Consider the following 12,890-nt stretch of genomic DNA (forward strand, 5'->3'; position numbering starts at 1 on the left):
GGTTGAGTGAATAAGAGTTGTGAACACTAAGGGGAGCACCCAGCAAGTTTTTTTTTCCAAAAAAAGAAAAAAAAAAAGAGGGGGCGCGCCACTACGCACTACGTGCAGGCGCGCCGACTGTTAGATCCCGGAAGTTCGCGCGGACGCGCACCTGCTGCGTCCGCGCCGATTTGCTGCTGCAAAAGATTGGGCCAAACCCCAGAGAGTTAAGCCATTTCTGGGCTAGCTCTAGGCTCCAGGCCCAACCCCATCTGCGCGAGCGCGCGCATCGCGCCAGCGCGCCATTTCACAAATTCGTCAATGTACGCGGACGCGCACTTGCCGCGTGCGCGTCCTTGCGCGGTGCCACCAAACTAGGCCATGGACCAGAGAGTTGGGCGTGCCTCAAGCCCATTCTAAGCCTAAGGCCCAATCTCTTGTACGCGTGCGCGCATGGTACGCGCACGCGCCCCTGCCTCATATGCCACCCCACGTTTACGCGCACTGTACGCTCACGCGTAGATCTCCATTCCCCTCAATTCACGCGGACGCGTATATGCCGCGTGCGCGCAAATCTAGCGGCGCGACTCCCAGGCCATTCTCCAGAGAGTTAGGCCTGAGTTGGGCCAACTCTAAGCCCCTGGCCCAACTCCATGCACGCGTGCGCGCACGGTCCGCGCACGCGTCCTTTCCTTTTTCTGCTCATCCCCGCTTAAGCGCGTTGTACGCGCACGCGTAGGGTCCACATTCTCTCAATGGGCACGGACGCGCAAGGTGCGCGCGCGCGCTAATTCAAAAATCGGGATAACCCTAGCTCGCGAAGCACACTGCGCAGTCGCGCAACCCACCCCCCAACCTCCATCTTCTTCTCCTCGCCCCATCTGTGATCGCAGCAGCAGCACCGCCTCCGCCGCCACGCCATCTTCACCGCCGGCGACTCGCCCTCCCTCATCATCACCTTCTCTTCCCCCTCTCACCACCACCCATTCTCTCTCTCTCTCACTCCTCTCTTCCTCCTCCCGGCCGAAATCCCACCGCGCCACCGCCTCCGCCTCCGCGCCACCATCACCGCCTTCCTCTCTCTCTTTTCCCTTCTCTCTTACTCCTCTGGCCGCCTCACCTTCTCACCATCGCCGTCCCTCCGCCCTTCCGCCTCTCGAACCACCGCGCCACCGCTCACGGCGGTGCCAATCTGTCTCTGCTGCCCTATCGTCGTTTCCCCCCTTTTCCGTTTTCCGTTTTTCCCGGCTCCCAGGTTCCTGCTCCAATTCTGTTAATTCTTTTCTATTTTTTCCTTTTTATTTGTTCATTCATGTTCGTTTCTAGAATTGCATGTTAGTTAGTTAGAATTGGAATGTTGTATGTTAGGATTAGTTAGAAATACTTGCGGTTAGGTAGCTAGGACTGGATAGAGGATTCTAGGCCTGATAAGTGCTCTGTATGTGCTTACTTGCTGTTTGTCTGTTTGTATGTTGTATGCTGGTTTTGGACTGCTTTTTATGCACTTCTTGTTGCCTGAATGCTGTATCACTGCTGCTGTGCTTAATTGATGCTGCTTTCTTACTGTTTGTGCTATTCTGCTATCCGGGAACGTCCAATTTTAAGCCGGAATGCTGCCCGATTTTCAAGGAAATTAGTTTCATTTTGATTTTTATTTCAGTTTTGGGCAAATTTCCGTCCCTTTTGACTTCCCGGATTTGCACAATCATCGTGAACATGAACCGCAATTTCTCGTTCAATTGAGCCTATATATCATCATATCACTAATCCACTTTTCTAACCCACTAATTTCTTTCACCATTTTACTTACACTCACTTTTAACCCTCTTTAACAATTCTTTCATGAATATGATGATATTGGGACCACGAAGCTAAATATTGAGAAGAAGTTGCTCCTACCTAATGATGTGAGACGGCGCATTAATGGTCGGATCCTTGAGTTGGGTATTGACTTTGTTGACCGGGATTTGGGTGACATTAATATCTCTTGGGTGAAGGAATTCTACTACAACTTCTTCTGTCCGACCTTGGATTCATTTCAGCTGAGGGGTAGAGAGATTATGCTCACCGAGGCCGCCATTGGGGAGGCATTACATTGCCGATACATTCCGCATGACCAGTGTGCCCATCATCAGGCTGAGATAGCCATCCATACCATGACTTTTGATTATGAGGCGCTTCGGCGCGTGATTGGGATACCGGAGGCTTCTTGGGTTATGGATGCGGGCAACACCAAGCCAAAGGGGATGTTATTCACTCATTTGACTCGGGAGGCCAGGACTTGGCAGATGATCTTCGCCCACTACGTCCTGCCTACCACCCACTTTTCTGAGGTCCCCATGGAGATGCTTCTGCTGATCGGGTGTGTTATGGAAGGGAAGGATGTCTCCTTCCCTAGACTTATCCGACAGTGCATGTGGCGAGCGCATATTCGTGGCCTACTTCCGTTTCCTACATTGGTCACGAGTATGGCAGCCCTGGCTGATGTCCCGTGGTCAGATGATGATGTGCGACCACCACCAGCTGACGCAGATGACAGGGAGATTACTATCCCCTGGGGTGTTTGGGTGCACGAGAAGCCACCTGCTAGCCGCCGCTCTCGGGCTCGGGCTGTCATAGGGACACCTTCACCACCAGCCCCTGCAGCTGGCCCATCATCTTCTACAGCCGCAGCTCCTCCACCTTCTACAGACCCTCCAGCAGCACCTGAGCCTACCTATCTCCTGGTCCAGCGTCTCTTCCGGTTCTTAGAGCGAGAGCGACACCATGTCAGACGCCGTTTGGATCGGATGGACCAGGCCCTTATCTCTCTGGGCGCCGAGCTACCTCCGCTTCCCGATTCTCCGGCCTCCGATGAGCAGGATCATCAGGAGGAGGACGCGGAGGCACCAGCTCAGCAGGATGCCCCTGACACTACAGAGCCAGCACACATGGAGGCACCACCTCAGACACAGGAGACTCAGCCGGTCCCACAGCCACAGTCAGAGCCAGAGCCTATCGTTGTACCTCCCACTGATCCTCCGGTTTAGCCTCGCGGACGATGCTTAATTTTAAGTGTGGGGAGAGCACCGGTAGCATTATTTGGGAACCGGTGAACTTTTTTTCGGCCTAGTTATCTCATTTTGCACATTTTTGTATATATTTTGATGCATTTCTAGTTTGCTTTCGATACTTTTATTGCTTATTTTGGATTTTAGATATTTTGATGCTTTTGGATATTTTTAGATATTTTGGATGATAGATTCCATATTTTAGTTTGATTTTTCTTTATACATTTTTGCATAAGAAATTGGTTTTGAGTGAAAAAGAAAAGGGTAAACTAAGGAAAATTTTTGAATTTTTCAATCACAACAATGCTTAGTCAAACATTGAGGTTTTTCAAGAAGTTTAAATATAGGGCATTAACCCAATTGATTGGAAGAAAATTTTTGAAACTTGCTTGAATGTCATACCTTGTGAAGCATGTATTGAATTGAGAACACAAGCTTGTGAGACTTGAGCCTATTGATGTGGTTACATTTCTATCACCACTTATTTTCCATTCTTGTGTGAAATTGTTCTCTTTCCATGATTGTGATCCTTAATTTGCTTGATTCTATATATCCGTTTATTTCTTGTGTTTGTGCATTTATATGATTGAGGCCATTATTTCATTTGCCACTTACCCAAATAGCCAACCTTTTACTCTCCATTGTTAGCCAATTTTGAGCCTATGCTTAACCAACTCATTTTTATTTTAGCTCTATTACAATCCCAAGGCGGAAAACCAATGAAAAGTCCTTGTTTGGATCCTTGATTGGCTTAGGCTAGTGAGTGTGAGTGTCATCCAAGAGTGGGAAAACTTTGGGACATTGGTTGGGATAAAAGGGTGTTTGTGTTTTGTATTTTTATATTGGGGAATTGGTACATACTCATGTATTGATTAAATGTATAGACCTTATGCATTGATGTTCTTGTATTTAGCTTGAAAGAAGAAAAAGAAAAAAAAATAATATATATATAAAGGAAAGAAAAAAAAATGATGAAAAGAAAAATAAAATGAAAGAAAAAAAAATAATGTAACACGTGCCTGGCGATTTGAGAGGTTTTCTGAACCCATTTTGGCGCCAAATTGCTAAGGGAAAGGAATAAAAGGATGAAGGATTAAGGGGAAGGCATCATTATCACTTAGGACTTTTGATACTTTTCATACTTTAGATGTTAGTTACCAATTAGTTTAATTTAGCTTTGTGGTTAGTTTCTAGAGAGAGAAGCTCTCTTTTCTCTCTAGGATTAGGATTAGGTTTAGGTTAATCTCTCTTCTTAGATCTAGGTTTAACTCATGCTTTGATTCACTTTTCATTTACCAATTCTTAATCTTCTCCTCTTCCTCTTTCTAGTTGTGTGCTTTAATAATTGTAATTCTTCATTTTGTTTTGGATATATTGTTGTTCCTTGGTTTTCTTTCAATAATGCAATGAGGTAATTCATGATAATTGTGATTTCCTTGATTGTTGTTGTTAATTCTTTACATTCAATTGTAGTTAGAATTCATTCTTGTTGTGATTGACTATACTTTTCTTTTGTGCCTTCCAAGTGTTTGATGAAATGCTTGGTTGGATTTTAGTGTAGATTTTGTTCCTCTTGGCCTAGGTAGAGTAATTAGTGACACTTGAGTTATCTAATTCCTTTGTTGATTGATAATTGGAGAGATTGCTAATTGGTTTGGAGTACACTAAGGCTAGTCTTTCCTTGGGAGTTGGCTAGGACTTGTGGCTCAAGTCAATTCATCCACTTGACTTTCCTTTCTTTAGTAAGGGTTAACTAAGTGGTAGCAATGAACAATTCTCATCACAATCGAAAAGGATAACTAGGATAGGACTTCTAGTTCTCATATCTTGCCAAGAGCTTTTATAGTAGTTAGTTTATTTCCATTGCCATTTACTTTTCATGCCTCTCATCCAAAACCCCAAAATAACTCATAACCAATAACAAGACACTTTATTGCAAGTCCTTTGAGAGACGACCCGATGTTTAAATACTTCGGTTTATAGATTTTAGGGGTTTGTACTTGTGACAAACAAATTTTTGCATGAAAGGATTATTGTTGGTTTAGAAACTATACTTGCAACGAGAATTCATTTGTGAAATTCTAAACCGTCAAAAATCCGTTCGTCAGCAATCATATGGAATGCACCTACATTTCTAATGATTAGTTAGGCTATTTTAGAAAATTGTTGTGTTGGATTAGTAAATCTTTAGGTAAATTTGAGATATTACAATGATTTCATGATGCATTGTTTGTGTCACTATTTGAAACTATGAATGAAATTGATGTTAATATTTTCAAATTTAAATCAAAATCTCAATATAACAATATGTAAGCATGAGAATTATAAATCTAGTAATGACCCACTGGTCAATTTCAATTAAAGATAACTTAAAATTTCAATTCAACACATAGCTTAAACAAATCTAAATTCAAACCATAATTTACACTGGTCCATGCCACTTAAACAAAAAACACAATTCAACACGACCAAAGATAATTGAAGACACTTAAACATCTAAAATCAAATAACAGTAATCGAAACGTTGGACAAAATATTATTTTCTATTGAGTAACCAAATGATAACCAAAATAACATAACAAACAAAATCTAGAGATGTCCCCAAGCTCTAAAAGGTAATTTTGCCATTAGATTGATCTTCTGTGGGAAAAATATGTGGTGCACCATTCTGGATCACAAAAAAATAAGCTTTTTTTCAGTTAGTTAACTTAATGATTGTTTCTTCTTGTAGGATCCTGTTGCTGCTACACTTTTGTTTTTGGTCAATGGATGGCTTGAAGGTGTTTAGGATTGGGCTGAGCTACTATAGCACCTAATTTCTTGGACTGAATTGATGCATTATTGGGCTGAATTGCTAGAGTGTTGGGCTCTACTGCTGCATTAAGCCTGTTTTTTGTTGTCATTGGTTAAGTGAGTTGTGAGAATACTTTATTTCTCTTGTTCTCTTTCTTAGCTGTTAGAGTAGGTGAGAATGATGCCTTTCTCTCTCTTTTAGAAGCTTTGGTAGTTTGTTGTTGTGTTGAGGTTTGGGCCTATCAAGGTCATCAAATTTACAGAATCAAAATTAAATACATAAGCAAACTAAATTGGGTTGGTCTAGTGGTTAGCTCACTAGTCCGCTTAAGTAAGTGTTGGGGATTCAAATCCCGCCTTGTGCATGCAGCAACCCATTGGCCAGCGACAAACTCTTAAATGGAGCTCAGTACCGCGACGGATTAGTCCTTGACCTGCCGGATTGGGGGATACCGTGAGACGGATTAGTCCTTGACCTGTCGGATTGGGGGATACCGTGAGAAATAAAAAAAAATTAAATACATAAACAAAAGGTAATATATATATTGATCGCTGAACCTTTTTTAGTAATAAATCAGTGAACTAAATGTTGAATTGGTTCTTACTTGTCATGCTGGACACATGACTAAGCAATGTCATTTCGTTTTGGCACTTAAACAAAACAAAAACGAAAAGAAGAAGAATTTATATGATATGTAAATCGTTATATCTCTCTTTATTTTTCAAATTGACTTTATTTTTACCTTATTTAAGAGCTAAAACGAAAAGATGTTATTTAGCTATATGTCTAACGTGACAAGTCAGACTAGCTTAGTATTCTGCTGATTGACTCAACGTTAAAAAGAATTCAGAGACTAATATGGTGCTTAAAACTAAATCTTGAAAACCAGTATAATAAATTTTAAATATGAAAAACTAAAATAGTGAATATCGTGAATCTCAAGTACTACTGTGAGAATTTAATCGTATTGATTAGGTTTGATTAATTAGCAGATTAACAGAATCAAGGTAACATTAGATGCATAACGTTAATTTATATATTTTAATACATCATCCCAAAAAAAGAAAAATATTAATTAATTTATATATCTTATATCCGAGTCAATTCTAACTGCAATTAACAATATTCCTTTTAAAAATAAGTCTTAAAACAAGAAATATTCATTAACAACAATAAATGAATTTGTAAGTACCACCTTAAGGCAGATTGAGGTTTTCCTTCCTCCTATATCCCTAATTCAATGTGTGTAACACCAAAAAAAATCTGTAGATACACGTGATAAAAATGTTATTGAAAAAACGTTATAGGAATTATAAATAAATAGTTACTTTTAAATATTAAATTTTGTATATTTTTCCAAATATATTGAAACATAGTAAGTAATATTTAGTGTCACAGCTTGTTGTCACTCATGTTTATCTGATTGACGGATAATAATATATTTTTTGAAAGAAAACATTCATAAACAACTAGTTTTGACAACACATCTATCTTATTTTTGCATAGTATCGTGCATAATTATTCAGACTAATTGTTTATCTTGTTTTGATGAGAATAGAATGACTAGGTTTATGCATGTTTGATAGACAATTAATTAAGTCTATAAAAAATTAAATTTTGGTACATGAAATATTAATCCTTGTATGTGTCTCAAAATCAGTTATATTTTCTTCATAGCAAATACTAAAAATATTTGATATAATTAACAATGTAATTATTTCACGCACAAAAACTATGTTTGCTATTGACCATAATTACTAATATTTTGTACCGTAAGCTTTTCAGACGAATATATCTGCTAACTGAAAAATTTAATTCTATATTTCTATACATAGTTTAAACTTGAAAGCTCATACTAAATAGTTAACGAATCTAAAAATTAATTCATTTAATTGTGATTTCATTCCATAATCACCCTCCAAGAATCTTTTCATCCCATTTCTGTTACATACATACTTATTATACACTCTCTCTTTCTGTATATATACATGTCTCTTTCTGATGGTGGTTGCAGCGCCATCCATAACATACACCATGAAGCACTCTCCAAATCCTTGCTACGTACGTCACTAACACTTCCTTTTCACCCTCTCAGTGTTTCTCTTTTAGGATATTGATTGATGATTGTATGCTTGTTCAGGTGATTGGTGTGATATCCGTGGTTGTGATACTGGGATCAGTAACAGAATGCAGAAGATTGAACGGCATTGAATATCCTGCAATCAACTGCAGAAAGCACAGTGCGGTATTGACTGATTTTGGTGGCGTTGGTGATGGAAAAACTTCCAACACAAAGGCATTTCAATATGCAATAAGCAACCTGAGCCACTATGCATCTGATGGTGGTGCACAGCTTCTTGTGCCACCCGGCAAGTGGCTCACTGGAAGCTTTAACCTCACAAGCCATTTCACTCTCTTTCTCCAAAAGGGTGCTCTCATTCTTGCATCTCAGGTATATATAATACATATACATGACCATTTAATTTTTTATGTTCATAATATATGAATGATGCATATTGACAGGATGAATCAGAATGGCCTCCACTTCCTGTTTCATGACCATTTAATTTTTATGTTCATAATATATGAATGATGCATATTGACAGGATGAATCAGAATGGCCTCCACTTTCTGTTCTACCATCTTATGGAAGGGGAAGAGATGCTCCTGATGGAAGATTTAGCAGCCTCATCTTTGGAACTAACCTCACTGATGTTGTGATCACCGGTAACTATAAAAAATAATTATATATATTTTAGTTGATCATTTTGAAGTCTACAAATTTGTAACTGTCTATGTATTTATAAGGTGCTAATGGCACAATTGACGGGCAAGGGTCATATTGGTGGGCCAAGTTCAAACAGAACCAATTCAAACTGACTAGACCGTACTTGATAGAGATCATGTACTCTGATCAAATCCAGATTTCAAATCTCACTCTGCTCAATTCTCCATCCTGGTTTGTTCATCCGATATACAGCAGGTTTGATAATTATCCTTGATATACGTAGTGTGTATGTTTTGACTATCTATTTCTGAGCACAAGTTTCATATGATATATGTTTCCAGTAATATAATAATTCAACGGCTTACGATTGTTGCACCAATTGACTCTCCCAACACAGATGGAATAAACCCAGGTAATGTTAATGTTTGAAGTTGCAGCTGGTATTTATATTGAGGAATAGTAGGAGTGAAGTGCATTGTTTGTTGACAGATTCATGCAGAAACACTAGGATTGAAGACTGCTACATTGTATCGGGAGATGACTGCATTGCAGTGAAGAGTGGGTGGGATGAATACGGAATCAAATTCGGGAAGCCAACGGAACACCTGATCATCAGGAGACTGACATGCATATCCCCCGACAGCGCCATGATTGCATTAGGCAGTGAAATGTCCGGTGGCATCCGAGATGTGAGGGCTGAAGACATCACGGCCATCAACACGCAATCGGCGGTTAGAATCAAGACAGCAATTGGCAGAGGAGGGTATGTTAAGGACATATTTGTCAAGGGAGCTCAATTGCACACCATGAAGTATGTCTTCTGGATCACCGGTTCATATGGGTCGCATCCTGATAATGGTTTTGATCCAAACGCGCTTCCTCAAATCACTGGGATAAACTACAGAGACTTCACTGCTGACAATGTCACATATTCAGCAAGACTAGAAGGCATCTCCAAGGACCCCTTTAGTGGAATATGCATTTCAAATGTCGATATTCGACTCAGTCAAGAGAAGAAGAAGCTTCAATGGAATTGCACGGATGTCTCTGGAGTTACAAAAAATGTCACTCCTCAGCCTTGTGATTTGCTTCCTCTCAAGACACAAGCCCATGACTGTCCTTATCCAACTGACAAACTCCCCATTGATAGACTTCAACTCCATACTTGTTCACTTTAAATTTTCTCCTTTTTAATTTTAATAAATAAATAAGTAATGCAAATCTTACAACTCCTTTTTTCTTCTTCTTCCCACTCAATGGCATGGTTTAAGCTTAATTATTCTGTTTGAGATACATGTTACTTGTGTTAGTTATTTTATAAAATCACTAATTTATATACTTCTAATCATAACCAATTTTTCATTCTCAAACTATTAACTTGAGATACAAGTCATAGAACCTAATAATCAGAATTGAGAATCTAAAAGCTTAAAATTAAAAATAAGAAATAAAAGAGCTCCGAACAAAAACCGTTACAACTTACAAGGAGGAAAGTCCAGCGATTTGCTGACATGGCAACAACAGAACCCCTAAACGGCAGCGTTTGGCAGCTCCCGCCTTTTTTCCATTGGGTCGAGAGAAAGATAGAAGAGTCGAGAACCTCTGTACTGTTGGTTCCTCTGCTCATTTAAATTCCCTTCTTCTCCCTTCATTCTTCATCAGAACAAAGAAAGAAAAAGAAAAAGTACCTGTGCTACTTTTGCGAGATTCAACCTTATCGTTCTTCTTCGTGGTATGGCAATGGCGGATGTTCAGATGGGTGAAGTTGAGACCTTTGCATTTCAGGCTGAGATCAACCAGCTTCTCAGCCTCATCATCAACACCTTCTACTCCAACAAGGAGATCTTTCTTCGCGAACTCATCAGCAATGCCTCTGACGTACGTATTTTCCTCCTTTTTCACATGCTCTCTTTCTATTGAATTTTGGATTCTGACTTGTGCATTGTTATATTCAGGCATTGGATAAGATTCGATTCGAGAGCCTCACGGACAAGACCAAGCTGGACGCCAAGCCTGAGCTTTTCATCAGGCTCGTCCCTGACAAGACCAACAAGACCCTCTCCATTATCGACAGCGGCATTGGAATGACCAAAGCAGGTAATAATGCAACTGTGTAAATATATCCTCTTTTTTTTTTCAAACTTGCTATTTTATGCTCATATGATTCTTGTTTCTGTGCGTGGTTTTTTTAGATTTGGTGAACAATTTGGGCACCATTGCGAGGTCCGGGACGAAGGAATTCATGGAGGCGCTGCAGGCAGGTGCCGATGTCAGCATGATTGGCCAATTCGGTGTTGGTTTCTACTCTGCTTACTTGGTTGCAGAGAAGGTGATTGTCACCACCAAGCACAACGACGATGAGCAATACATTTGGGAATCTCAGGCCGGTGGATCATTCACTGTTACCAGGGATGTCAATGGTGAACCACTTGGAAGGGGTACTAAGATTACCCAGGTAACCAAAAATAGAGTACATTTGTCAATTGATTCATAACATGGTTGAATTGTAGAACTATATGAATGATGAATGATTGATTTTGTGACCAGTTAGAATATTTGGAGGAGAGGAGGATTAAGGATCTTGTCAAGAAACACTCGGAGTTCATTAGCTACCCTATCTACCTTTGGACTGAGAAGACAACTGAGAAGGAGATCAGCGACGATGAAGATGACGAGCCTAAGAAGGTGGAGGAAGGAGACGTTGAGGAAGTTGATGAAGAGAAGGAGAAGGACTCCAAGAAGAAGAAGAAGATCAAGGAAGTCTCCCACGAGTGGCAACTCATTAACAAGCAGAAACCTATTTGGCTCCGAAAGCCCGAGGAGATTACCAAGGAGGAGTATGCTTCCTTCTACAAGAGCCTCACCAACGACTGGGAAGACCATTTAGCTGTGAAGCATTTCTCAGTGGAGGGTCAGCTTGAGTTTAAGGCCATTCTATTTGTTCCAAGAAGGGCACCTTTTGATCTGTTTGACACTAGGAAGAAGATGAACAATATGAAGCTCTATGTGAGGAGGGTGTTCATCATGGACAATTGTGAGGAGCTCATCCCTGAGTACCTTGGATTTGTCAAGGGTGTTGTTGACTCTGATGACTTGCCCCTCAACATCTCTCGTGAGATGCTGCAGCAGAACAAGATCTTGAAGGTGATCAGGAAGAATCTAGTGAAGAAGTGCATTGAGATGTTCAATGAAATCGCAGAGAACAAGGAAGACTACAACAGGTTCTATGATGCTTTCTCCAAGAACTTGAAGTTGGGTATCCATGAGGATAGCCATAACAGAGCCAAGCTGGCTGATTTGCTTAGGTACCACTCTACTAAGAGTGGAGATGAGATGACAAGCTTGAAGGATTATGTTACGAGGATGAAGGAAGGTCAGAAGGACATTTACTACATCACTGGAGAGTGCAAGAAGGCTGTTGAGAACTCCCCGTTCTTGGAGAGGCTAAAGAAGAAGGGGTATGAGGTTCTGTTCATGGTGGATGCCATTGACGAGTATGCTGTTGGACAATTGAAGGAGTACGACGGGAAGAAGATGGTGTCTGCTGCAAAGGAAGGATTGAAGCTTGATGAGGACAGCGAGGAAGAGAAGAAGAAAAAAGAGGAGAAGAAGAAGTCCTTTGAGGAGCTCTAAAAGGTGATGAAGGAGATCTTGGGGGACAAATTAGAGAAGGTGGTTGTCTCGGATAGGATTGTGGAGTCGCCATGCTGTCTGGTGACAGGTGAATATGGTTGGAGTGCAAACATGGAGAGGATCATGAAGGCTCAGGCACTGAGGGATAACAACATGAGTGGGTACATGTCCAGCAAGAAGACCATGGAGATCAATCCAGACAATGGAATCATGGAAGAGCTGAGGAAGAGGGCTGAAGCTGACAAGAACGACAAGTCAGTGAAGGACCTCGTGTTGCTTCTGTTTGAGACAGCACTCTTGACTTCTGGCTTCAGCCTTGATGATCCCAACACTTTTGCTGCCAGAATCCACAGGATGCTCAAGCTGGGTCTCAGTATTGATGAGGAGGACACTGGTGTGGACGAAGAAATGCCGGCATTGGACGAGGACGGTGCTGAGGAGAGCAAGATGGAGGAAGTGGACTAAGCGCAATATTTTCTGAACTCTACATTTCATATTTTTGCTTTTTGTAGTTATTAACTATCCATTCCTCGCTGGATGAAGGATATCTTTTTACGACGAAAATAAAATAATAAAATATTATGAATAAGTGTGCACATAATTTAATTGGGAGCTACTTAGCTGTTAAGAATGCCTTTTTTTTTTAATATTTTTTTATAATTAAAATTTAACACAAATGATCGATTAAATTATTTATTAAAATTAG

General features: G+C 40.5%; 2 protein-coding genes across 2 annotated transcripts; both read left to right on the forward strand.

Moving 5' to 3' along the window:
* Positions 7,937-9,744, forward strand: LOC110266484 (probable polygalacturonase). Its single transcript, XM_021111300.1, has 5 exons — positions 7,937-8,275; positions 8,430-8,550; positions 8,632-8,806; positions 8,893-8,963; positions 9,041-9,744. Exons 1-5 carry the CDS (start codon positions 7,952-7,954, stop codon positions 9,727-9,729), a joined length of 1,380 nt encoding a protein of 459 aa, XP_020966959.1. The 5' UTR covers positions 7,937-7,951; the 3' UTR covers positions 9,730-9,744.
* On the forward strand, positions 9,997-12,761 carry LOC107619813 (heat shock protein 83-like). Its single transcript, XM_016322092.2, is given in 4 exon segments — positions 9,997-10,429; positions 10,507-10,648; positions 10,744-11,017; positions 11,092-12,761. Coding segments are annotated over 4 exon segments (2,118 nt in total). The 5' UTR covers positions 9,997-10,285; the 3' UTR covers positions 12,650-12,761.

This window comes from Arachis ipaensis, chromosome B09 (assembly GCF_000816755.2).
Source record: "Arachis ipaensis cultivar K30076 chromosome B09, Araip1.1, whole genome shotgun sequence".
NCBI lineage: Eukaryota > Viridiplantae > Streptophyta > Magnoliopsida > Fabales > Fabaceae > Arachis > Arachis ipaensis.